This window comes from Brienomyrus brachyistius, chromosome 3, assembly GCF_023856365.1.
Source record: "Brienomyrus brachyistius isolate T26 chromosome 3, BBRACH_0.4, whole genome shotgun sequence".
NCBI lineage: Eukaryota > Metazoa > Chordata > Actinopteri > Osteoglossiformes > Mormyridae > Brienomyrus > Brienomyrus brachyistius.
This window is the reverse complement of record NC_064535.1, coordinates 15,706,404-15,733,225: the sequence shown is the minus strand read 5'-3', so window position 1 is coordinate 15,733,225 and position 26,822 is coordinate 15,706,404. Positions and strand designations below refer to the sequence as shown.

Here is a 26,822-nt window from a genome sequence, read left to right as displayed (position 1 = left end):
CATTTTTGCAAACAAGCTTGCTGCAATGTGAAGTTGGTGAAGTTTCTAGGTAAGTCAGAACACTGGAGAACAGTCATTGAAATGTTAAAACTATTGTTTTATTGTATCAGAGAATGTGACAAATAATTTATCTGAAGATGCATAGAAAACCTGTATAATATGATTGTAACAGTTTTTTTTCAAGCTTTAGATATTAAAACAAGAAATGAAAACAACACACATTTTAATTTTGTTTTTAAGTCCTTTATGTGGGAACAAATATACCAATATATACCAGTATAAACAATGACAGCCTTTACCACCGAAGTTGTCCAGAGTGCTTTTATTTACAGGAAAAAAGTGACTAGAGTTCTTAATGTTACATATTGATTTATTTTCCTTTTTATTCTTACCCATAGGGTAATAAGTCCAGAGGAGCTTTGAGTGCATTTTATGACACACAAATCTAAGTTAATCTTAAAATTCCTAACACTTTTAAAATATATAACAGCAAGAAAACACAGAGAACGAAACAAAAGAAAAAAAAAACACCACAGCACAAAGCGACTGAAAATGTGTCTACAGTAAATTCTCACGGAAATACAGCAACAGAGACCTGTGATGCTGAACACAACACACGTTCAGAAAAGACAGCTTCGTTTCAGCGACCTGTTCGTAAAAACACAAAATATCAATCTCATGAAACATGGCCAGCTAACTCCCTTTTGTTAAGTATCCGTTCCAGCCGTAGAATTATTTCTGCTCGTGCTTTTTATCAAATGCCGGCCGTATTGGTGAAGTTATCGAGCTCTTCTAGTGAGTCATTGAGCCTCGTATAGCCTGACGTGCAGTATATACCCTGCGAGCTGCCCCCGGCAGCAACAACACACGGCGAATACAACTAACGTTTCCGCAGCAAAATGAGGTCCACCAAAGAGCTAAAGGTAAAGGACATCCTTTCATATGCTCTTGTGCACACGTCGCCCCTTGGCAGTGAGTAGAGGAGACGGTGATCCAGGGTAGCACCGGGGTAGGGCCTTGCTGTCAGTTCCTGTGCGGGATCTTCTCTTGAAGATGGCAAAAATTAAAAAGGCACAGCATGGCAGTGGTGGTTGCCCTTTGTGCTGCATGGCTCCGTGCCGCTCCCTTCTCCAAAGTGTACAGAGCATCCTTCTCAGCTCCGGACGTCAAAGTCAGCCATACTCCGAAAAACGCTCAGCCTCATATCTGGGCCCTCCATCACCCCCTAGATGTTTCTCCCATGTTGGAGCAGGAGGGAGAGACGAGTCTTGTGTCCGCCGGCAGAGCTGTGGGAAGCCCCCAGTCAACACGAAGGCCTACTTGGCCCATCCCGTGGTGGCCTCACCGTTGATGTAGGCGAAGCCTGGGAAATGTTGCATGTGCTCGTACTCGGAGTTCCTACGCGGCACCAGCGAGGAGTACACGTCCCCAGAGTGGCTGTAGCGTGAGGAGTGCATGGGGGAGCCGGAGTAGCAGCTGTTGGTTGGTGTCACATCGGGCCACCTGGGGGCCACCGCGGTGGGGTGCAGCCGCGGTGTACTGGTCATGAGGCAAGGCTCCATCCGGGACATCTGGCTGTTGAGTGAGTACTGTGGAAAGGGAAAGTACGCTCACTCATTCATGGTCACTGCATTTAATGTCATTTAGCATTTAGCGCCCACAGATGACACAAACAGCGCAACAGACAGTACGAGCATGTATGAAATGACTGAATATGAGACTGTTAGCACATTACTCGGTGTAACGATTATCGCTGGGTCTGAATGTGGGTAGTGACAAGTGTAAACCACAGTAGTGTAGATTACAAAGCAGTAAGGTGTAACGCCATGAAATGGTTCTCGCAATCCGAGGTTGAGATCGAGAATCAGCCATAAAGTAGACGGCCACACCGCGTTCAGACTATCTCTACAAACTGATTAATAAGATTCACTCGATCATAGAGGAACGGCAACATATGTGCTGAAGCAACTGATGCTTTGCACGCAATTAATAAATGACATCGTCGTCTGTCTATCCATAATTTGGTGAAGGAAATCTCGCTTCCTTTTCAGCATACAGAAAACTGATGAAGTGACCTGTCAGTAGAATTTTTGTTGCCATGGGCGACAGATAAATAACAGTCCTGAGACATGACCGGCCAGAACTGCAGCTTAAAAAACATTAATGTTCTCTCCAGTGGGAGTGTACCATTCCCTGTGTGTCATCTTTCTATCTTCCCATTGAAAGATTCTCTCTGATAAAAAAAATAAAAAAATAGGGCCTTTGTCACGCCGTTTAAGTTCACTGCAGAGAAAAAGTGGAAGTTAAAGTCTATCTTAAGATTCTAAATTTATACAAATGACAGTTTGTGCTCTTATAAGGGATCGGAAAACGGCCGTTTGGGTCAGAGATCAGTTCGGTGGCTCAGGGGCCTCTTGTTCCAGAGCAGAGAAGGGACCATTCAGTGGGTCTGTTTTAGCCATCACCCCTCGGCCTGTTCCGGGGCGGCGGGTTTGGTGGCACGGAGCAGCTGCTGAGCATGGAGGACAGGAGGCACAGTGCAGGACCTTCTGGATGAGGCCCAGTCACCTTTCGGAGGCCACATCCGCTCCCTCAGGAGGGTGACTCCCAAACACTGGGGCCCACAGATCCACTCTGGGCACAAAGGCAATGTTTTCTGGAGAGCTCTCGACTGAAAATTACCACTATTGGGGTCAACTCACACTCACTCTTACCCACTTTATCGTTTTTTTTTCACCCTTTTTCCATTCCCTCACTCTCCCCCTCCCCAGCTCGCCCTCATTCATCGCTATTCATCCTGCTGTCTTATGTTCTGATGCATTACAGCTATTTAACATCACAACAACAGCGCAACATCTGGCATCCGTGCCCACACCCGAGCGGGTCCAGTGCTGTAACTGCTTCCTTTCCTGATTACTAACACACTCAGTGCCGTTTCTTAAAGCTACAGCTCAATCGACATTGGAACACATTCGCTTTCCCAGATCGGAATATCCCGCTAATCGATCCGAAGCTGTAGCTCGACCGACGGACACTATATTAGGGCTGGATACCCGGCATCAAGTTACTGTCACGGATGACCGTGAACAGGTACCCCTCCAAATGCTGGCAGCAGGAAGGTCGGCGCTGTCCTGCCGCAGAGCCCAGGGCCTGGCACAAAGGCCCTGCAGCAGCAGGCCCTCCACATTGTTCACACCCGAGGCACCATTTGCATGCTAATGAGGCCTAGCTTTGGTTAACTTCCGTATTAACATTCCTCCTCGATTTACTGCCCAGTGTAAAATTCGGCCCTCAAAAGCAAGTATGGAATTTACACTGCGCCACAAACAAGCTGTGAATAGCAAGCCGTGCCGTCCTTTCACTGGAGCCCTGCTTGGCACCCAAAGATATCAGGGCGCCTTCTTCACATGAAGAACAAATCTCAAAAACAATTGGGTAAACAAGCTGTAATGTGGTACTCCATGTTCTTGGAGTTTGGATCCATGTTGCTTCCCTTTTGCTCATTTACTTTTACCGTCCATTCATGGCTACTCTGTTTCATTTAAATAAGAAGTCTTCTCTTTAAGAATTAGTTTAATATTAGTTTAATATGTTTCTTTTTTTTCTGTGTAATGCCAAATAAAGGGTAACTACCTCCACTGCAATGATAAAGAATATGAAGATTAGTTTTCTCTCTTTATATGTCATTCTTTCAACTACTACTTATATACACACATATACAGTACAAACACACACACACACACATATATATATATATATATATATATATATATATCCATCCATCCATTCATTTTCCAAACCGCTTATCTTACTGGGTCGCGGGGGGTTCGGAGCCTATCCCGGAAGCAATAGGCACGAGGCAGGGAACAACCCAGGATGGGGGGCCAGCCCATCGCAGGGCACACTTACACACCTACAGGCAATTTAGCAACTCCAATTAGCCTCAGCATGTTTTTGGACTGTGGGGGGGAAACCGGAGTACCCGGAGGAAACCCCACGACGACATGGGGAGAACATGCAAACTCCGCACACATGTGACCCAGGCAGAGACCCAAACCCGGGTCCCAGAGGTGTGAGGCAACAGTGTTAACCACTGCACCACCATGCCGCCCCTATTTACAACATAATGTATATAATATATATGTCATAATCAGAGAAGTATATAAGAGATTACATTATCTGGCTATAACCCAAATCCCTCTCTGACATAACTGCTTACTACTGCTTTCTGCGAAAAAGTGAAAAGTCTCACATGAACACGTGGGACCAACAAAACAATAGCAATAATAAACAGGAGAATACAAAACCTAACTACCCCTCTTTGTTCTTAATAAGTACTGACTGAAATCACAAATTGCAACAATGACACCATGGTCTCATGACAAAAGAGACCGCTGGGAGAAACACCTCTTATCAGTCCAAGCACAACTGCATCAATAACCCTGCAGTTAAATTACACTGCCTGTAAAAATGCTAGATAACAAAACACCAGCTGTGATGTGTGTATAAGTAGCACACACCCACCCCTCCAGGGGGCCTGGTGTGGGACTCACCTGTGAGCTGGTGCGGTGGTAGGTGGGGTAATGAAGGGATGTGGTGATTCCAGGCTCGTGGGGCAAGGCAGGGTACTGGTTCTGGATGGGATGGTGGTGCTGGTTGGGGTAGCTGCCATAGTTGTAGCTGCCTGTGTATCTGAAGGGTGGAAAAATGGAAGAGGTGAGATGCAAAGCCTATTATAGGAAACCTTTGGACAGTTGTAATACAAACTGGGTAATTCAGTAACTGAAGTGAACGACAAAAGGCAGTTATATTAATACAGCAAAACCTCGGATTGCGAGCATCATTCGTTCCAGAAACGTGCTTGGAATCCAAAGCACTCGTATATCAAAGCGAATTTTCCCATTAAAAATAATGGAAACTCAGATGATTCGTTCCACAACCCAAAAATATTCATATAAAAATGACTAATACAAAATATAAAGTAAAAATACATAAAACAAATTAACCTGCACTTTACCTTTGAAAAAAATCATGGATGGTGTGAGGGAGACGAGAAAGAGGAGAAGAGGAGGGTTATTATGTATATAACTAATAACTAATTTCACTATAACTAACGGAATCATCTGTTGGCTCACTGGAGTCTTCTCAAAAATTCTTTTTGTGCAACATAAACAAGGAATCTGTCCAATCACAGCTGCTTTTACCTCCTTTTCGATTTTGCGGAAATGTGAACATTGCATTGTAGTTAAACAGATTCATCGCTCGCACTGCTACGCCCTTATTCAGATGGTGCTTTTTTACTAAATTGTGACTAAAAGTGAGTCACACAGACCGAGACCGAGCATAGGAGACGACTACCCACAATCCCGCAGCGAGAGAGAGAGAGAACCATCGGCTCAATTGTGATCACGTGACGCTCGACAGACAAAGCATATACATAATACTCGTATTGCAAGTCCTCGCTTGTTTCTCAAGTTAAAATTTTGCTCGTCTTTCAAAACACTCGCAAAGCAAGTTACTCGCAATCTGAGATTTTACTGTATGAGCAAATTATCTGTTTAATTTAGGTAGAATAAAAGAAGGAAGGTGTATTGATGAGGATACATAGACTTGAAACCTAGGGATGGAGAAGAGAGACAGGAGAGAAGTAACCTCAGGCCTAAGCCAATGAAAGACAGGAAAGAGAGGCACTTACCCATGCTCATCCCGGTGGGGGTAGACGGGCATCCGGTGGGGGGTTGAGGGTGGGGGCACAGTGCCACTGCGCATGCAAGCCAGCTGCTGGCTTCCCTCTGGGGGGGTGTTATCGGAGGTGGTCACTGTGTATGTAAGGGACCAGGTATATGACTGGATCGCTCCTACCAGGCACACATACGCAGAGAAACACAGGGGGATGATTGTATAGCCAGACATCAACAACAACGGCCTTTCTGGAATATTCGTATAGTGAATGGCATGTGAAACTTGTTCACATCAACTACTTTTTTCCACAGTCTGGAAATTTTTAAAATACCATGATGTGCCTTGAAGAATAAAATATCTGAAAAGTTTTAATTGTAATTAGCATAATACAATTTGCTAAAAAAAAGACAAGTATATCTTCAATTAGTGAAATTCCCATATGTAATACATATTACATATGTTTATTGGGTTGTGTTCAGTACAGTGATAATTCCCTAAGGTTGGGTTTGTTCAGGCGAGCACTGACTAACACACTGGGGTGTTAAGGGATTTGAGAACCTCATCAAGCCAGCTGGGGGAGCCCATCCCAATTCTCACCTGTGCTTGCTGGGATACTGGGGTACTCGAGGGACTGAGGGGTCCCTGGGGAGTGGGCGGCTGGCACCCTGACAGCAACCACAGACTTCGAGGGAGAGTAGGACCTCGGGGACACGGAAGGAGGTGTGGCTACTGGTGGCATCACATGGTCTCCCCGGTCTGCGAAACAAACGCAGTCTTAGCTATTACCCTGTGAGTAAGCCCTTCCTGTGGGCTTCCCAAACCCATTTCCTGTTTTATGCATGTCATATGCTGTGAGAATATCTGTTGTATTTTCATATTCCTCTGGAACATATTTTGCTAACTGAAATCTTTAAAACATTTTCAAAAGTAGTTTTTAAGATTTCAGTATTGTCACACAGTTCTTGAAAATTTAATAATATCACACCTGAATATAATACTAACACAACTACTACTAGTACTATTATTAGTAATAATAATAATAATAATAATAATAATAATAATAATAATAATAATAATAATGCATTTGATTTGTACAGTGCTTTTCAAAAGCCGAAGCTGATAGCAATAAAAGCAAGAAAAACACGTGACTAGAGGGTTCTAGAAACCTTGGGAGAACAGAAAGGATTTAAGACAAAATTTTTCATACTGGGAATATATGCAATTCTTTCCACAATGATCTTTTGAAAAAGCTTTTTATATTAGATAATCCTGTAAAATAGAATCTTTCAGGCAAGTAATGGTTGCTGGATCTCTCTGTTCATGTCCTACCTCACATTTTTCAAGAGCATTTTTTTCTGCCCACTGTATTGTATTGGTCATTGTAAGAAAAAAAAAAAAAACTCAGGTGACTACTGGTATTATGGGAGATGGATCTTCCCTCTTTATAATCTTAATAAAAAACTGAGACTGGGTTTTATTAATAAAGCTTACCAGCCTTTTATCCATGAATGGTTGTACAACAGTGGCTCTCATAGGTGTCAATCCCATCTTACCTGTGGTGCCCTCCCCTTTCATGGCCCTCATCAGCTCATTGGCCCTCTCCTGGCAGTGTAGGCACTCCAGCAGGTATAGGACATAGTCATCAAACATGAGGTGGATCAGGTGGAAAGACCCTGCACAGAGGAGGGAGGAGCTGTGAGCTTCCGGTTTTCCTGACTGGTCACAATTCCTGGGGCTTTTGGGATAATGCGATACACATCACTCAGTACGGAAGTTTCCGGTCGCACTGCCGAAGGTGATTGTTGTGTCCATTCCTTAAATAAAATCATCATGAACCATTTAGTTTTAGTCGTGTTTATCGACCGCAGGGCAGATTCCATGATGACTCATCCAAAGTTGCTGAACGGATTTTGCCTTTCCACTCTGTCTCTAAAAATAGGACGCACCATGTGAAAGAAGCAGTGTAGGGAAAAAGAGGGGCGTGATACAATGCCGATATTGTAACTGTCACTCCGCTGCACACGTCCATCATAAACAAGGGCGACCATTCAGACAGCCGCATGGTTGTAAATTGCGAAAGAAGCATGGATCGTTTGAGGGAGGAAGGAAAGGACTTTGTTAATTAGCCGTTTTGGGTATCGGGAGCCGCTCTATCAAAACAGTACGACCAGCTGTGTCTTTTATACTCGTGGGCCAGCCGGGAAGGGGGGGGGGGCTGTTCTTTTGTATGGCTCAGTTTCTTTCATTTAGTCTGTCATGCATGGCCGCGAGACGACACCCATGGCCGGGCCTGGCTGTCACCTCTCTGCTGGGCCTGCTGTCTGTTGCAGGTCCAAACCCGGACTGACACCCGGGACGAGGGCAGGATGACACTTATTACAAGAGCAGTTAATAGCACAGTATTTTCACACCCTGAACTCTGCTGTTATCGCTAGTGTTTTATACTTTGTCTTATGTATCTGCATTTTACAGTGTGCTGCTGCTGCTGTAGATCATCTATCTATCTATCTATCTATCTATCTATCTATCTATCTATCTATCTATCTATCTATCTATCTTTTTGACCGGACATCTATCCATCCATCCATTTCTCAGGAGGACATCCTGAACCCCCAAGAACATCCAACCCCTCACACCCAGCACAGTATCAAAGGAACTCAGAATCCATTGAATAAAAGAACTGTGATGGAAATGCAAAGGAAGTGGCTGTGTTTTCATAAACCTCTTAAATTAAAAATTGCAGCCAGTGCACAGGGCAGGACATAGCATGAACCATTTTAAAAATGTAGGAATTATACACTACAGATGAAAATAAGGTGAGTTACCGAAACTGGGGGCGCTGTGAAGAGTCATGTCCCGAATAACTCTAGTCCCGAAACAGGACCACATGAGCAGGAACTGCTGTGCCACTTTTTTCAAGCATCCAGACCTCTTCCCTGCCATCTAAACAGATCATTTCCATAAGAAAAGGGAGAGGGAAAAAAAACATTAACCCCTTGGAAGTCCGGGTGGGGGGTTTAAGCTTCAGGACGAAACATATCAACAAGTCAACTATTTAATTTGCCCTCAGGGAACCACCCTCCTATTGATCTATTGTGTGCTAAGTCAGGCTGGTTTCCATAGTAACCGAGTTTTACAAGTCCATATCTGGTGCATGGTGAAAGAGAATGGGGTTTATAAAGACATCATTTACAACAAGGGCAACAATACATCCGCACCAATATACTGTATTCATTTTACTTATTATTTTTATATTCAATAAATATGTAACCATATAAAATTCAATTCTTGTTTTATTGGTGATGACTTTTTAGAATAAATAGCAATTTGTTTCAGTTATATTCAAGTTCGAATAAAAAAAATTATATCATTGATTCGATTTATGTAATATTTTATGTAATATTTAAGTCATATTTGGAACATTTAATATTCTTTTTGCAAATAATTATAAGAATGTCTAATTAAGAAGTAATAAATGCAAAGGCTAATATATGTAGATCCCAGATACCATCCATGAAAGCCCAGCCTGCTACTTCATGAATTCTCAGGTAAGTTGATCTAACCTTCACCACACAGCGATCCACCATGGAGTCCAGCCACTCGATATATGACTCGATGGGCGACTGCTCCTCCAGGAGACGGTCAAACTCCTGGTACACTGGGAAGCGGCAGAAAAAGCAGGGGAAAGCTTAATGGTCTGCCTGTAGTCACTGCAGGAGGCCTCATGTGCGTTTGCCTTTAGTTGTTTAGTTAAGGTCCTGTGCCATTTTAATGCAGTACATTGGTCCAGCAGTGAATGGGGTGGGGGTGCTTTTAATACGGCCCCATCTCTTTCCTTTCGTTTGTTTTTATCTATAATATTACTATTTTGTAACCAGTAAGATTCTCCGTTTATTGCAAGAAAATGTTTTACAAAGTAATATCAGAGGAAACAATGACAGAAGAAAGTACAGAAGAAAGTAATTCAAGCTAATTAATAATGAATAATGGAATCACTTTATGAAGGTAAGATGTCTCCTCTGGCTCACGACGATTGCTAAATGCTCTTCATCAATGCAACACTGCATTCAGATCAGAAGATAAAACTGTTTTAACAACAAAAAACATTTTGGAATTTTTGAACTTTGACCCCATCAATCATGCCAGTGGGCGTGTGCTGAAGGGAGTCTGAGATGCTCTCTAGGGTGTCGGAAAGCAGCATAAATTTGCTTAACCTTTCAGTCACATGCACTAAGGCTTGAATTTCCTGGTCGTGGGAATCTCTACACAATGACTGACGCCAACAGAATTTATTCTGGGGGGCGTGAAGACGGATCGAGATTCTTCTTCTACATTAGTGTCGGGGAGCGGGGGTGGGGGGGGGGGGGGCGGGGTGGTCCATAAACTATCACAAATAATCTACTTGGAATGAAGTATAGAACAACTGTTCTAGTTAGATCCAGAATGGGGCATCAGTACTTAGTCATTCATCTGAAGTGAGGGTGCATGGAAGATGAACAAAAAGCCCTGCAGCCTTAACCATGTGCTTCATCACAGCAGGCTTTCTAGATTTATGTTGCTTTACTGTGCAGTATATTCCTGTCACGAGTACTGATCTAATCTCAGAGCACTTTCTGGTGCTATAACAGCTAACGTGGCTCCAATGGGTTAGATCCTAGGTTCCACATTACAAATTATAACGACAACATAAGACAGCTCAGGATAATACTCATAGCACGTTCCCTGCCTGGTGTGAAAGCTGGAGACCTTCCAGTCCAAGGTGACAGGTTCCTGGCCTGAGTTATAAAAGAACCACTGGCCTCGCTATAAATCAGACCTAACGGATCTCTCAAATCCACGACATCTCCATCACAATGACATTACCATGCTAACAACGAGCAAGCAAGGACATAATTAGCATAAAAACGGCAGCAAAACATTTGCACTTCCATTTCCTGCCCTCTCAACACAACCGTTGCTCCTCTAAAACAATGTTTCCCGAACTGGTCCTTGGGGACCCACAGACGGTTCATGTTTTTGCTCCCTCCCAGCTCCCTGCCAGACAGCCCACATTTTTTTGGTCCACATTTTGGGCTAGGAGGGAGCAAAAACATGGACTGAGGACCGGATTGGGAAACACTGGTCAAAAGCAGAAATTCTGTTGCTGCCAATTCATCTGTTCAATCCCCGTTAAAGCCTCTAATCTACTAACAGTATCTGCCATGTACTCAGGTACCATTAATGTTTTACTACGAATGGCTCAAATCTCTGTTACACTTTTAGACCTTAGGTATATGATTTCCCTGCTAATGGTCTGTTAGGGGGCTTTTCCACTGCACCAGGTACCAAAAGTACGATACTTAAAGGTGTGGTGTTGGTCTGGCATAAAAACTGGTACCGGCGCTGAATGACATCACTCAAGGCCAACTCAAGGCAGGGTATTTTATGCTGAATTAGAAAAATGGCTGTAGTATATTATAGGGCTCGATGATGTGCGATATTGATTATTCAATTCAAATCACATCAAACCCTCAGCAAATATTAAAATCAGAATCAAGGACCTGGAGTGAAAGAGAAGCATCAGCTGGAAAATGGCAAAGGTTTCAAAAGATAAGAATTAGAAAGCTCTTATTTGTCAATGAACTGATTTTCCTAAAGCATTAGTTTTCAATCAAACAGAAATGATTACATTAGTAATATAAAGGAGTTTGAGTTGTGACATGAACCTCTAATAATATCATTATTACAAAGATTTCTGATAAAAGGATGTAGACCTCTGCTCATGTACATACATGCAGGAGCTCTAGTGCAGGCAGATTTCAGCAGTAATGTCACCCAACGACAGAACAACTGAGCAATGTAATGCGAAAGGACTTTATGGGGTAGCTACTCACACTGTACGATGAGCTTGCGGTGCTCCTCCCGTGAGTCCTCCATCGTGTAGAGTGTCTGTTTGGTGATGCTGCTCAGGTCCACGTTCCTCCAGTCCTCCAGCATCTGGAAAGTGATGTCCGCACTGTGGATTACAGTTCGGGAGGCCTTGATAAACAAAATAGAATAACCATTTAGGGGTTCATGCACATGGTAGCAGAGCAAAAAATACAGTTTGCCGCATTAGACAACGATTAATATCATGGAATCCTTTGCATCATTCATATGTCAACCAAATATGGAGTAAATTCTCCTTTTGGCATAAATTCATCCACATTCTGTATGATCCTGTACAATATACTGTTGCTCCTAATTTAATTCCAAGTTCTGTTCCAACAACCAGGTTGTTAAGCGAAATGGTCGCTTAGGCGTGATCCTGTCAAACTTATGGCTTTACTTCAGCTTTCCATACTCAGTTTCTATTACCCTTCATGTAGATATGACGTAGATTTCTCTCACTCAGCATGCAACCTTGTCAGACGTGCGAAACGAATGTTTGCAAATGGTTACTAGCTGAGGAAGCCGCTAACTGACAGTGGGATTATAGATCCAATCAACAGACATATTATGACGCTGTTTTCTTAAAGAATTGGTTTGTCATGATTGACAATACAAATGATGTCACTGGTAAGAATAAGCTGTTTTAAGTATGTGATTAAAACATTAAAAACATACTCTTACAAAAAACTACCACATAACTGAAATCTTTAACACTTGCAAAACAATCCTACCTGACAAAGGTGGTTTAACGATGTCTGTCGTCTGAGAATTTGTGAAAATCTTCTAGATACTTTGAAGAGAAGGAAAAAAACTTTATTCATTTGCTGATGTTTTTAAATGTTTTTCCTAAATACTTTAAACCTTCCATTTTTCTTTGAAAAAGTTTTTTTTTTTGCAGTGCCCTGCTGTATAATATTTTTTGCATTCATCTAAGAGCTTTCAGTTTCATTATCTTACAGTTCATGGTAAGGCAGTCAAGTGGATTTAGGACCAGCTCATTGACTGACAGGTACCTACACTCAAACTTGATATTCCTCAAGTTCTCCGGCAGGTCATGAAGTGCCACTTTCAGCCATTCGTCAAGCTGTTTTGCAAACTTGCGAATCACTTGCGTCAAGCTGAAGAGAAGAAAGGTCATTTAATTTTTCATTTTTATGCAAGCAAAACCATTTAAAGTCTATGAAAAAAATAAGATGGGTAGCCCTACAAGAGTAACAACAAACAGCTGTATTTGTGTATATTTTGTACAATCTGGCAAGTTATCTAAAAGGTAATGATGTTCCTTCTCTCTCAGCTTTTCTTTACTCTATAAGAGTAATACTCATATTGAAAAAAAATAGATGTCAACGGACATTGATGGAGACCGTTTGGATCTTCTAGCTTCCTAGATTTCAACTTTTCAGCTGGCGCATGTAATGAAGACCTGGCCCCGGGATTAATTTCCAAGGATAGGCTTTTGAAATGATGCAGCTTTGAATAAAATTATTTACATTACTTTTACACATTGAGATGCCGTGATTTGGTGTAAAAAGTACATGCAGCACATAATCTAAATATATAAAATCGTATATTTAGAAGCAACTGCAAAACAAGACATGGTGAAAATGAAATACTACATTCTCATCAATCCACCTTCAATTATCACTTATCCAGCACAGTCACCTAGAGCCAATCCCGGGAGGAATCACCCTGGCCAGGATTATTTCCCATTACCGGGCACTGACACACATACACACAGTGGGCAATTTAGATAGCCAGTTACCCTGACCGTATGTTTCTTGAACGTGTGGGAGATACTGAGAGAAGATCTCAGCTCCACACAATGAAGCGTAAGTAAGATTTGAACTAACGGACCTGGTGGTGTTAGGTTACACTGATACTAATTTACACGCGGTGCTACTCCACTATGATGTAATCTGGCCGAAAGCTAAATTTAACCAAAATATCATTTTAAGGGCTGACATAAGTGGTGTTGTGGTTAAAGAAGACTGGTTTAACCTACCTGTCAGGTAGGGCCTGCAGGACGGTGGGCATCAGCACCCCAGAAATGGCCTTGTAGAGGATACAGTCGCAAACACCCACGATGTTGACTACGGTGGAGGAGCCCAGAACAGGGAGCATGTGGGGGGGCATACCCTGCCAGAAATGCAGGAGGAAGCTCTGCACCTGCATAACCCATGAGAGGCATTGGGTGGTCATGTGACTCAACCCTTTAAAGTCCTCTGTGATTCATACAAACGGTCAAGGAGCATGACGTCCAGGGATACCGAGATGTCTCTGACACTCAACACAATTACTGCTTGATCTCAAGGGCACTGGTGTCCTCCTAAACAGCAAGGCACTCCCACAATACTGGCAGGGACAAGTCCCTACAGTCCATACTCAAATGTAAGCCCTTGCTTGATCTCTAACTTCAGCTCTTTTCTATATCTAGGAACTCACAACATACTATCACTGCAGACAATTGCTAGTGTCTTCTGTCATAGCCCAGTCTAACGCTATAAATTTTCATTTTAGCATCTAGGCTTTTCCATGATTCTTTTAGGTTCAAGCTTGACAATAATAAATTCAAGAACTTCTAAAGTCAAATTGTGGGCAACATTTGTCTCGGGTACACAATGGGCATTTAAAAGTACACCCACCTCATCAAAGTTTGCTCGTATAACTGTGTCCAGGATTCTCTGACAGTGAGTCCTGTACATCATAATAAATGTAGAAACCTGCAGAAAAGGAACACAGGGTTAATGTTTCTAACACAGCAGAACAGAAAAAGTGGACAAATGCATTTCTTCCATACATGTCTCTAAAGAGGTTTATGGGGCCACGTGAGGCTCCGGTTCTCTAATAAATAATAATTGCGTAAAAACTTGCTTGGACAATGAGAAACATGCAACTAGACCATGCAATGCAACTGAATTTATAAATATACATGAAAATCCTACACGCATATAGTATAAGTGTGATGATTAATATATCTGTAATGTACATACTATCATTAAGTTGCAAAAGGACAAACTTCTAAGCTATGCCGGTTATACCATCCTTCCCACTTTCCAACAGACACCCCAACCATGGGATTTGTGCACCAGATTTTATTATCCAGAACGGATTGAAAGGAGTGGGCTGGCACCGACACATAAATCCCAAAGGTCCGGCTTTCGGTCCAAAAGCCATTGGGATTCCGGGGCAGATAATAAGGGGCGCGGGAGAGAAGGGGGTGGGGGGGGCAGATGGACTTTTAGAGGTCTGTTTACCTTCTCCTCTGGCAGGCTGGTGGGCAGATTTAGGTCTTTGACATTTGGGAAGTCTGGCAGGAGTGTCCCCAGTTTGGAGCGCGGTGAATACGCCACTGTCTGCTTGGTGACCTCCTTCTTGCCTGTCTCGTTCACCCAGGCCGCCCCTTTCTTGGAGTACATCACGTCATAGTATTGGGAGCTCTCCTTTACCGCGATGCCGTAGTAGTGGTATCTGATTGGTTTGGGCGGCAGAACGTAGCAGTAGGGTTAAGCAATCTGGGTATGATGTTTATCGTTTCATTGTTAACATATGAGATATGTGATTAAAAAAATTTTTTAGTGGAGTAATAGTGTGCAGGTAATCAAAAGCGGTGCATTGTGGGAGAATAAAATGTAATGGTGAGTACAGTTTTTAGGGTACATGTATAAAATTGTCCTTTCCAGCTAACAGAATTCATTTCAATAGTTAAAATTCTTCATTTCCCTGTATCCATGAAGATGCAGAATATGATAAGTCACATGCTTTAGAAGTATAGAGGATACAAAGATTCTACACTCCTGTATTTACTCTTCCAGGGGTGATGAGGTTCACTTACTTCGACTGGCCCCTGGTCCCCAGCCTCCTTGTCGTTAAATTAGGAAACTGTTGCCGTATTATCTGTGCAAATCAGAGGCGAAGAGATCAGGAACGTTCCTAGGGGCTGCTCACATGGCTAACATGGCTAACATGGCTCACATGGCTCACATGGCTAACATGACTAACATGGCTCACATGGCTCACATGACAGAGCGTAACATTCCTTTAAAACAGGGTGGGTCACCTCCATCTTCTTCTTACACGGAGCTCTTTAGAGCAGAAATCAGAATCAAAGTTGTCTTCTTTAATGTTTTTTTGTTAAATAGCACCTAACATATTATTTACTAAGAGCGTAGCAACTCTCACACAAAGAATTGTATGAACTATGATTTTTTGTGTGTATATTGTTTGTGCATATTTAATTTCTGTGCATATATATATATATATATATATATATATATATATATATATACACGCACACACAAACACACACACACACACATAGCTTGTTGATGATAATGTCTGTCTTCTTACACACTTGTCATGCAGTTACACCATGCCCCTTCTGGCCTACTGCTTAATCACATGTAGCAAAGGTCACTGTTGTGACCAGTGTTTTACAACGAGGATTTGCTAGCAGCTTCTGGAGTGCGTGTGTCTTGGGAAATAAGGGTAAGAGTGTGTGCCCTGGATCAAGAGGCCGGTGAAAGCTGTGTCACAGCACTGTGCTTGACACGAGTCAAAAAGAGTCAAAAAGAGTCAAAAAGCCACTGTGAGGCATGCGTTTTTTTTTTTTTTTCCAAGCTTTGGAAATATAATTTTTTTCCCCCCGTTTTCTTTATAAAAATGTTGGCATCTCTTCTTCCCTCCCTCCCTCTCTCTCTCTCCCTCTCTCTCTCTCTCTCATTTCATGATGTTGGCTGAGATTCCCTGAGCTTCGGTTCCTGGTGCAAAACTTTAGCAAACAGTCAAGCTCTCCTTTGTGCCGGATGAAAAAAGGGTTGAGCTGTGAAGTTTCTGTCCGGCTGCTTGATAAATGAGCAGACAGGGAGGCAACCTTGGCTCTTTTTGTCCCAAATCAATGAAGCTTTCCTAAAGGACGCCCCATGCTGCTCCAGCCACTGATCTAACATTCCGCAACATCTAGCCCTTCCAAATTCCCTTTAATTACACATTAATCCAGGCCCCTCTCTTTTTCAATATCCTCCGACAGGACCTCGGTGGGGGGAAGGGTACGCTGGGGTAGAGGGTGGACCGGGGTCCCTTCAGAGTGGTGGGAACAGAAGCGAACCGTGCTCAAAGGTTATATTGCCTGTCCGATGTCTTTAGGCAGGAACATCTCTACAGGCTTCCACAGGTAGCCTGGAGTCCTCATTCAGGGTCCAGCACTACACTGGTAATACCTTGATTTCATGTTTTGGATGGTATTAAAAGTCCAACCATGCAATCAGATTTGAAAAGCAGTGACATCTCTATATTACATATATTACATATATATCTGTCACAGAGGATTATGGGTATTTCATGTTGCCCAAAGATTTTATTAATCTATTCACGTTCTAGGCTACAGTCATGTGACAATAACTGAAATGACAGTGATCTAAAATACTGTATATTGAAGGTGCATCAAAACATGCACCTTCCAAACAATTCCTTAGGAAAAGGCTCACAGGGGTGTCACACACCTTAAAGTCTAGTTCATTCTTGTAGCAACTCATGCAACAAAATTCCAAAGTCTTGCCTGATCAGCTCTAACAATACTGCTAAAAAAACAAGAATAATTCTCGCTGTTATGCAAAGCCACGCATGCCAGAGGCTGATCTCAGTCGGATAGGCTTCAGGGCAAAAGGCTAAATAAAGTGTAGCGTTCCCCCGAGGAACAGCGACCCCTCATTCTCATTTAAACACCATGTCTGCTGTTTGGTCTCTAGCACGACCCAGTCCAGAATCTTTAGCATTCGTAAGTTTGATCTCATTTATTCAAAGAACTGACATCAGCATTACTTATTAAGGCGTCTGAAGCACACAGGAAATGTACATTTCATTATACAGGCTGTTGCAATGGCTCTAATTGTGGATCTCCAGTTAATAGCAGCCAGAATAAGATACATATGCAAAGAATCCATCTGAGTTTTATTTTTAAAAATGCTTTTGATTAGTAGGGTATTTCTCCTCAATGGACCAGAGTACACTGTCAAAGAGAAATTTATGCATATTTGAAAATTACATATATTAAAAAACCAGGCAAGCAGGTGCATCGTAATGGTCTTATACCAATGTGGTACTTGAATTTTTTAGGCCCAGCTATTTATTATAAACTTGATGCTACCACACGCTATGAATTCGCCATGCAACGTCATGAAGTGTTTTAAATACAGAGACAACTACTACATTAGCCACAATGAACCAGTTTCCCAAAACCAGCAAGTTAAATAATTAAACAGTGGTAGTAATAATAATGATTCAAGTACATCTCCTGTACATGCACATGTTAAGTGTTTCTAACGCTCCAGTGGCCTTTTTTGTTATTTTGAATTGCCTGCTGTACTATTTCTGTTCTATCGATTGTGCACTGTGGTCTACATAAAGCTCTCAAATAAGAATTTGTACAATTAAGACCCTAAAAGATTTCAGGTCCAGAAAGTACAAATCCAGACCGTGATTTAGCTTCAACCAATCATTGGAGCATAAAGAGTCGCAGTTACAGAGTACTCCACTGGTTGGTTGAAACAAAATCCTGGTCTGGATTTGTACTCTCTGGACCTGAGATTTCCACCTCTGCCAATGAGCAGTGGGTACGGAGGTGACAGAAACACCGCGAAGTTTCCCTTTTTTCTCTCTTTCTCTGGGGGCCGCTCCTGTTGCCCACCCTGCATGCGCCTCACCTTCCCGAAGCTGGCGGCGTTCACCGGCTGTGTGTCATGCTTCTCGCTGAAGTCCAGGTAGTGCATGTACAGTGCGCTGCGAGGGATGCACACCCCCTCCGCCATCTCGTAGTTTTCCTCCAACCTGTGAAGGACAACAGCTCATCAGTCCAGGTTGACATCATCCGCTCAGAACAGCAGGAATGGACGCCCATTGCCGTCCCCCATTCTCAGCCCCCAGATCAAATGGAAATAAACACAAGTAACACAGAACATTATTAATCCATTTTTAATCTGATTAACGGATATAGATACCCAGTGTTTAGGGTCTTATAATTAGGGTTATTCTTAAATAGTAAATGCTATAAAAAAAACATCACAAAAATGGGGAAAACAAGTAATTTCTAAATAAATACAGAAAGATATTATGCATAAGGTTGTTTCTCAGACTCTGAGTATGATTTGTTAAATGTAATGTTGACTGTAAAAATTCACCGATCTCCATCATTTAAGAGCTCAAAAATCACCCAGCACAAAAATCACATAGGTCCTGAATATCAAGCAGCAGCAGAAAAAAAATGGACAACATAATTGTCTAATTGAGCATTTTCCCACAATTATGGTGCGAATGATACAGACTGATGTCGCCATTTAATGTTCCAATCACCCATATGACAGACATATGACCTACAAATATTTGATTTAAAGGCATTCATGAAAATGGTTCTATAATATCCCCATTACCACAACGTAAACGCCTACAAAAAAAAACTATTAATCCAGGGATCGCAAGAATCACATTCAAAATGCCAGATTCTGATGAGTGCGTTTTATTTCACTATATTGGCAATGGGGCATTAATTTAAGTTAATATGTGTTATGATTGATTTTATGTAATTCTTTATTGAATAAACGTTTATCACTGTGGCGTGGAAATCTTAAAAAAATGTACGCCGTCACGACACCTTGTATACATTCGCAGCGTGAAACCGCTGATTTTAAATGACTGACATTAACTTGTTAATACCAACTAATCGCGGTGCTAAGAGCTGGAACTGGTGGAGCTACGGAAATATCAGAACGTTGCCCAAACTTATAACCGAAGACAGTAGCAAGATACAGACCAAAAAAAAGAAGGATTTTCCATAATTAATATATTCCATAGCATGAACCTATTTCTTAAAGTGCACTGACAAAAGTTAAAGGTGCCCTCCTTAAAGAAAGGACGCTGCAGCTCTTTCGTCCTTGGATGAAAAGAATGTCTGATCCTTCGTTGTAACATTTTTAACGCAAATTAGTAAAATTTGCACACAGTTATATTACTTTTAAGTGCTATAATATGAATTATCTGTCCGTCATGCACAGACTAACTGTTCCATTACTGTTCTGCGTACAGCAGCCTACCGGATTAAGACACTCCTGTACACACTTGCACTAATTTAAGATAAAAGATCTTCAGTGAAAGCAGAAAGATGGTTTCTAAAGTGGGATAAACACAGAAAACTGAATATTTCCTTGAGTATACGAATGTGTTCAGAGTATTGCTTTTTCAGCTGCTGTAAAACGAGCTCGTCCTAATTTTTAACGTAGTACGTTTTTAGATATTAAGATAGAATGCAACGTTTCCTGGTGATTCGCTGCAATTGTTTTACATTTTCATCTCGCTGCTATGCTGTGCAGCTGACACAGTTAAGAAACTGTGAAAAACGGCATTGCCGAATTAGACAAATCTCGGCCAGACTAATGTCAGTGGGAGATGCTCCTACATCGACTGGGCTTTAGATTGACTACAATTTCAGGGTAATCTCAGATGCCACCAAAATCCCTCGGAGAAACTGCCTCGTGAAACTTAATGGCGTTTAAATAAAGATGAAGTCTCGCCAATATTTTCGTTCAAATATTTTGCTGTTGCGTTTAACACTGGTAAACACTTAAAATTGCACTTGTAAATTGCAATTATATATATATATATATATATATATATATATATATATATATATATATATATATATATATATATGAAATTTGTATAATTATTCCCCCTATTTATGACGTGACAATGATGTCATTATACAGTACAAAAAGGTAAACGTCAATTCTTTTGACTTGTTAAACCAATTAATTGTATTGACATTTAAAATGTAGTTCTCATTGCCAGAGACCATTTTTCGATATGTTCAATTAATATATTCTAAGAGAAGCAAGGCTATACGAAAGTTATACGAAATTGCTGGCCAGCTAACTGTTCGCCGTTGGCCTATTGCAAGTTAATTTATCGGAAGTGGAGGCCTTGGGTCGTTCTTTTTATTTTTCACGCGCATATGTGTTTCCATGCGCAGCTAATGCGCTACCTGAAAACTAATTAACCAATAATTGTGATCAGGAAAAAGTTCCACTGACTTCTAAATCGGCAAATATCTGCTTCTGTTGCTCGAACTTGGGCACAAACACGTTTGCGGTTGAACTGAATCTTGAAAAGGGTAAAACCAACGACGAAGAAAACTGTTAGATATGGGGGGAGGGGTGCCCAACGTAATCATTTAAGTACGAAGGTCTATTTATTGGGAGAGATGGATGAATCCAAATTAAATATTTGGGGGTCCACGTCCCCGCCCATAGGCCTATTTAAATGACTGGACAGTAGGCCTAAACAGTTAAACAGTTAAGTAAAAACGCATTGGTAAGAATGGTTTCCAATTAAATAGAAAGCAATTTCAATCAATATAGGCTACTCTTAACCGTAAAATTAAGTGTGTGTGTGTGTGTGTGTGTGTGTGTGTGTGTGTGTATGTATATATATATACCAATGAAGAAGTCACCTTTGAAGTGCACAACATTACCCACACCATAATGTAGGCTACTTCTTCACGTTGTTGAATTTAACATTGATAATGTGTCTGGAAGATAGTAATTTAAATATTTTTGCTAAATTAATTAACTTCATTAACCAGTCTTACAGGGTTTATTAGGGTTTATTATCCCTTGTTTATTATATTAATAATAATAATTGATACCTTTTACAGATTTGGATAAGAGATTTGGCCTTTCCGTGAAGGTCACGGTTACTTGCAGACGTAAACACACTGTTTACTATTTATCGATACATTCAAATCTGTTGGGGAAAATGACCCATGATTTCTTATTTTTGGTTTTATTTTTATATTCGACACTAATTAATTTTTCTTGTTCGGAACTGAAGGGCACTTTGACTAACATTAACTTCCTAACCCCACCACCAATCCACGCAAATAGATTATTATTGTAATACGTCCTCTTGGTAATACAATGAAAAATATATTTGCGTTATATACGCAGAAGTTATCAGATTCTCATGTGTTTTATGTCTTCTGCAATGTTATATCGTTTGGTATATCGTCAAGAAATCCCCATATAGTTAGAATTCAGAATTTAGAATTTAGTGATCAGTGGTCATTGCTAAAACATGTGCACCACAGCACACAGTGCGCAGAACTATATAAAATAAAAATTTATGCGCGATTATTGTTAACACATGCCGTTTTATGCTCATATGTATAAATAACCTTATCACTTAAACGTTTCATTATTTTTAAATCTTATTGTTGAATCTGATTTAGCTGTTTTATCTTGTCCACTGTGAGAAAATAACTTTAAAATGATTATTAATGACTGAAATTATAAGAACAGCCGTGCCAGGTTTCCTGTTAATATGCATGTTTATTTTATAATTTGTTTCTACAAGTCAAGTGTACACGTAAAAACAATCAGATAAATCAGAAATAAGGAAAAATAAACAAAACATTGATTTCTCTTTCTTAAAACATGACTGCCCCTTACATATTGGAACAAGTTTTATGTGGGTGACGTTTTAAGTGATTTCACGTAAAGTCTGAGACTGAAACCCACAACGTTCAGGTTCAGAGATCGGCTCTCTTGCCACTCCTCGAGTCCCAAGAGGCCGCCCCAGTCATTAGTCGCCTCGTCCAACATGGATGTTGCGCAGGGAATACTCATGTAACGTCTGTATAGATGAGCACTTGCTTTAAAATGTCTTGTACAATCCCACAAGTCAACATGTTTGATTCGTGTTGATGTCTTGATCACACAGCCAGAAGCGCTGTGGCGGACTGCATTAATAATTCGTAAAATGGACCGTTCGGTCGTTTTGCTGCTATTAATCGCAGCATGAAATAGGTATAGATATTGACATTATAGTCGTATGAAAACACTTCCTTTTTGCAAGGAAAATTAGCACTGAAGATTTAATAAACTAGGAACTTACCATTGTAAAGTAGCTGGTGTTGAGTGGGACTTGGATGCTCTGTTATTTTCTTTTTCTTCGTCTGTTTAAACACAGAGATGAAAAGACACATTACGAATTTATTCTGTTTATATTTTACGAGTACTTGCTATGTTATCTGCGTATATATAGGCCTACTAAATACACGCAGTGTAAAAGTTTGGTACACACTCCAGACACAGCAAGTAATCGTGATTATGCTGATTTAATACTTATACGTGTTTATGTATTGTTTCTCTCCGCGATCTTGTATTGCGTAAGCGTTCGAAGATGGGTGGTATTTATTTTTTAGAATTCGATCAGAGAATTATTGCTAAGTGTTATAATTATAATTGCAGGTAATGTATTCTAATTACAAAAAGTAGGTTATAATATCAAAAGATGATAAGGAAGGAAGTTTTCTTGGGTTTACAATAGGCGTCTATAAGATGAAACAGGCTCTACTTTGTTGTCTTATTAATCTATAAAAACTATTGTCTTATAAATATAAGTATGACGTTCTCAGCATCGATAAGTTAAATTCTCCAGTATAAGATGTTTTAGTCCAAATGTGTATGGATTTATCTTTGTATAAAAGATGATGCGTTTCAAAAGCAATTATCCCTCCTTACTTTCGTCATTTGTCATGTTCCCCAGGGAATTGTGGCTGGAGTACCGTTTACTTTCGCTTTCGCTGAGACATCTTTCAATCCAGCTCTCTGCGAAAAGACAAGATTTGGGAATGACAGATGTCGTAGTCGACAGGGTAACTACTATGTGCTGTTTTGTCAGTGCAGTAGCTCTGTGTGCGACGTAAGTAAATTCATGATCTTGGCACAAGGATCAAGCGAGACAAATAGACAAATTATACATTAACATACCCTATCCACTGCATTCCAATTACGTAATAGACTATTAGAATTATTCAGGTCAGCCGCGCTGAACAAGTTTTATGTACACACACACACGCACACACACACACACACACACACACACACACACACACATCCAATAAAATAATGAAATAATAATATGGGTAATTACAGAAAATAGCAACTTGAAAAAATGATTTAGAAAGAGACCAGGGTCCCGGACTAATCCAACGATAATTTGAAATCCCTGATAGATTATATGCAAGTATTCTATCCATCTATTTAAAAAAAATCGTTTTAATTTGATTTTTTTCTTATATTCCGATACACGACTGTAGAAATAAAAAAGCTGCAATTCTCAGTGATTGCAATTTTGTAATAGCTTAATGCAACAAGTGTTAATTATTATGTTGGCACTATTTTTAACGTTAATGCAAGTTTGCAACACTGCAATTAACACTTCTATATTCTTTCATTCGGATCATAAATGTAACAATAAGTGATTGTATGGTCTTCTGACCAGCCGGGCTTCTGTTTGAAATGTTTTCACCTAGAACCGCAGGAATCCTTTATTGTTCTTGGAGGGACATGCTCAGTTGGGCTAGTGCGCAACCCAAACCAGCTTTATGACAGAGCCCCTTTTGTTACTTTCTAATTTCGAGTAAGAATTGCCTCCACTGGTGTCCTTTCGTGGAGCAGAAACACTAACATATAATATTTTGCTTGTCCTTCTAGATCGTGTTGCTCCTACTGACCATGACAACAATCGCCATGGCAGCTGTCGTCACGAATGGCTGTTGGCACGGCAACAGGTCCCGTTACATCAGAAGAGGGAGTTGTGAACAAAACTTTTAGTAAAGTTTACTTCAGTATATGAACATCATAAACGTATATTGTGGATTTTTTGCAAAGAAAAGCTCATTTTTTTGTAAGATGACTTACAAAGACCGCTCAAACGCTACACTATCCCTCAAAACTGAATAAGGTTAAGACCTGCGAATTCTAACATTTGAAATTCTTTCGATGCTCATGCTAGAGAGGCTAAATAAAATTTCATCGACTTTTCTTGTGCGAATTTCTGGTTATATTTATTAATTTAGTAGTCCATTATGTGATCGTCTCTAAAGTATTATTATGAGAATGAAGAAATGAATATGCACCTGTCCTTATATAAATGGCAATTAGAACGGAGAGCTGCTGTTTTCAAGAAAGTGTAAAATATAATAAGCAAAATAAGCACGCGTAATGGTGATTATATTAATCTTCTAACTATCTCACTTATATGTGTTCATATATTAACTGACAACTCTCGTAAACTCATTTAATCAATAATTGAACGCAAAGTTCCCTTACTTTTACTTTTGGTGCTATTGCTTTTCGTTGATCATTCTGTTGCGATTTTGTTTTTGATAAATAACGCATACTTAAAAAATGCGTGAGTTCCATGACCATGAACAACATTTCTATTATTTTTATTCTTGCAAAAATACTTTACCTTCATGTGAATAATGTAGGCTATATATAGTGTATACTTGACATATTTTACATATATGCCTACTTGTTGCATTAATTAATAAATAAATCACTTTGTAATAGTTTTTTTTTAACATAAACAATATTCACAGATCTTCATGAACGCATTTTGCTGCAGGTTGTTTCTTAATACTACTGACAAATAATGCTCTGCAGAAATAAGGTTAAAATGAATTTCTATTGTGACTGTGAACCGTCGGGTTTCCGTAGCCTAACTGAAAGACGGCAAGCATGGAGTTAAAGCAGAGCTCAAAATAATTGGATTAAGTTCAATTTAATGGTGGAATTGAACTAAGATTCCACATTAAAACTTACTTGAGTTAATTTAAAATAATTACCAAATATAAATTAGACTAGTAAAATGTTTTTTTGGCACCTTGCCGACACAGGGATGAGTAAATGTCTTGCACAACTAACTGTTTAGTAAACCTGTCTGTTGACAATCAGTTTTAAAGTAATCAATTCGCTGCGGTGTTTTTCCCATTGCTATATTTATAAAAATTAAACACCACAAATGTACTCTAGGGACAACGAGAAAGAGTTTTGAATTGCGTGTTTCTACTTCAGGAAGGAAAAAAACTTACTACTAAGTAGCATACTTGCAAGTACGGTACAGCGGTACGTTTTGCTCTAAAGCAGTTAATGTAATTTTTTTAAAAAAGAAGACTTCTTATTCTATTGTTAAAACTTTCCGGCAAAGTGCCATCACTGTCCGGGCAACAGTAGCTGGTGCGTAGCTAAGTTGTTTACCGGCAGGTGCACAATAAATAAAAGCTCCTTTTGCCTTTACAGTTAAAAATTTCTAACTAAAGTGCATTTGATAAAAAAAAAACTTTAAATCACACTAAGCTTTCTCAAAAAACATAAAAAGAAACTTTTAAGACAATAATGTTAAGGCTATAAATTATCGGATCCCTGTTTTATATTTCAAGTAGAGGTCAGTTTTCACTCCAAGCAAAAAAATGAATCGTTACCTACAACTTCAGGGAGGGGGGGGGGGAGCAACATTTCACAGAACATCAAGGATCACTTCATAACTTCGTACGTCTTCGGGAAACAGAATTCAACAGAACTGGACTTCCAAGCACACTGCAATACGCATCCCAGAACCTCTCCAATTATGGTTAGAAAGCAACATGACATAGATTAAAAAGGGAGGAAAAAAAACGTAGTGAGAGGCAGAACAGTGTAGGCTTCTGTGGGCCCGCTGTGGCTCTCTCAAGCAGCCCGGCACCCCAAGCATCCTGCACGGTCACAGCAACGTTGGACCAACCTGTGGAATCCATGTCCGGCTCCTCCAGCAACCCACAATGCATTCTCTTCCCATCAACGGCACGCAGGTCCCTCGAGAAAAGCCGCTCCGTATTCCCCCTTCTGTCGCTGTTGCAGCTCCACGGCCGCTGCCTGTTTGTTGGGGATGTGAGGGATCTGAGGTCTCGCCGAGGGGGGAGACTCCAGAAGTCCAAAAAAGGGGGTGGGTTGGGGTGGGGTGGCTGGTGGTGGGGGGGGTGGGGGGGTGGGGGGGGCAGCCAGACCCGTCAAAATGTTTGCTGATGTTTCATGGGAAAGGGGCTGATTTTATAGGAGCCCTGATGAGAGACATGTCATTGATAGGCTGGGCAGGCTAATGAATGACTACGAGTCAGATGGGGATGTGGCAGCGCTGACTGGAAGCCCATTGTGGGCCTGTTTTGAATAAGAAAAGCTCCCTCCGTAGAAAAAAAAGAGGCTTAGATCTACGCAATCCAGGCACTGTGGCCTCCCCGTCTTCCATTATAGCATTTAATACGTTTTTATACAACCCCCCAACCCCCGCTTGCCCCCCAACCCCCACACTTTCTCCCAACACCCCCCCCCCCCCTCCCCAGCACGTTATTTAAAGTCCCAGAG

The 26,822-nt window shown here is 40.8% G+C and overlaps 1 protein-coding gene across 3 annotated transcripts; it reads right to left on the bottom strand.

Moving 5' to 3' along the window:
- Nucleotides 1-245: 245 nt before the first annotated feature.
- Nucleotides 246-26,359, bottom strand: rfx4 (regulatory factor X, 4). 3 transcript variants are annotated; one of them, XM_049006945.1, is made up of 18 exons: nucleotides 26,206-26,359; nucleotides 23,160-23,246; nucleotides 22,531-22,591; nucleotides 18,291-18,414; nucleotides 15,425-15,486; nucleotides 14,847-15,060; nucleotides 14,235-14,312; nucleotides 13,595-13,758; nucleotides 12,610-12,710; nucleotides 12,324-12,382; nucleotides 11,556-11,700; nucleotides 9,246-9,340; nucleotides 8,508-8,625; nucleotides 7,236-7,355; nucleotides 6,280-6,438; nucleotides 5,696-5,858; nucleotides 4,554-4,692; nucleotides 246-1,589 (listed from the first exon to the last, which is right to left on the bottom strand). In XM_049006945.1, the coding sequence occupies exons 1-18, from the start codon at nucleotides 26,246-26,248 to the stop codon at nucleotides 1,317-1,319; spliced, it is 2,205 nt and encodes a 734-aa protein (XP_048862902.1). In that variant the 5' UTR covers nucleotides 26,249-26,359; the 3' UTR covers nucleotides 246-1,316. The 3 variants fall into 3 exon arrangements, with proteins under 3 accessions (XP_048862902.1, XP_048862903.1, XP_048862904.1); XM_049006946.1 differs by having other exon boundaries at nucleotides 5,696-5,819; XM_049006947.1 differs by lacking the exons at nucleotides 22,531-22,591; nucleotides 23,160-23,246; nucleotides 26,206-26,359 and adding an exon at nucleotides 20,670-20,772.
- Between the last annotated feature and the right edge of the window lie 463 nt (nucleotides 26,360-26,822).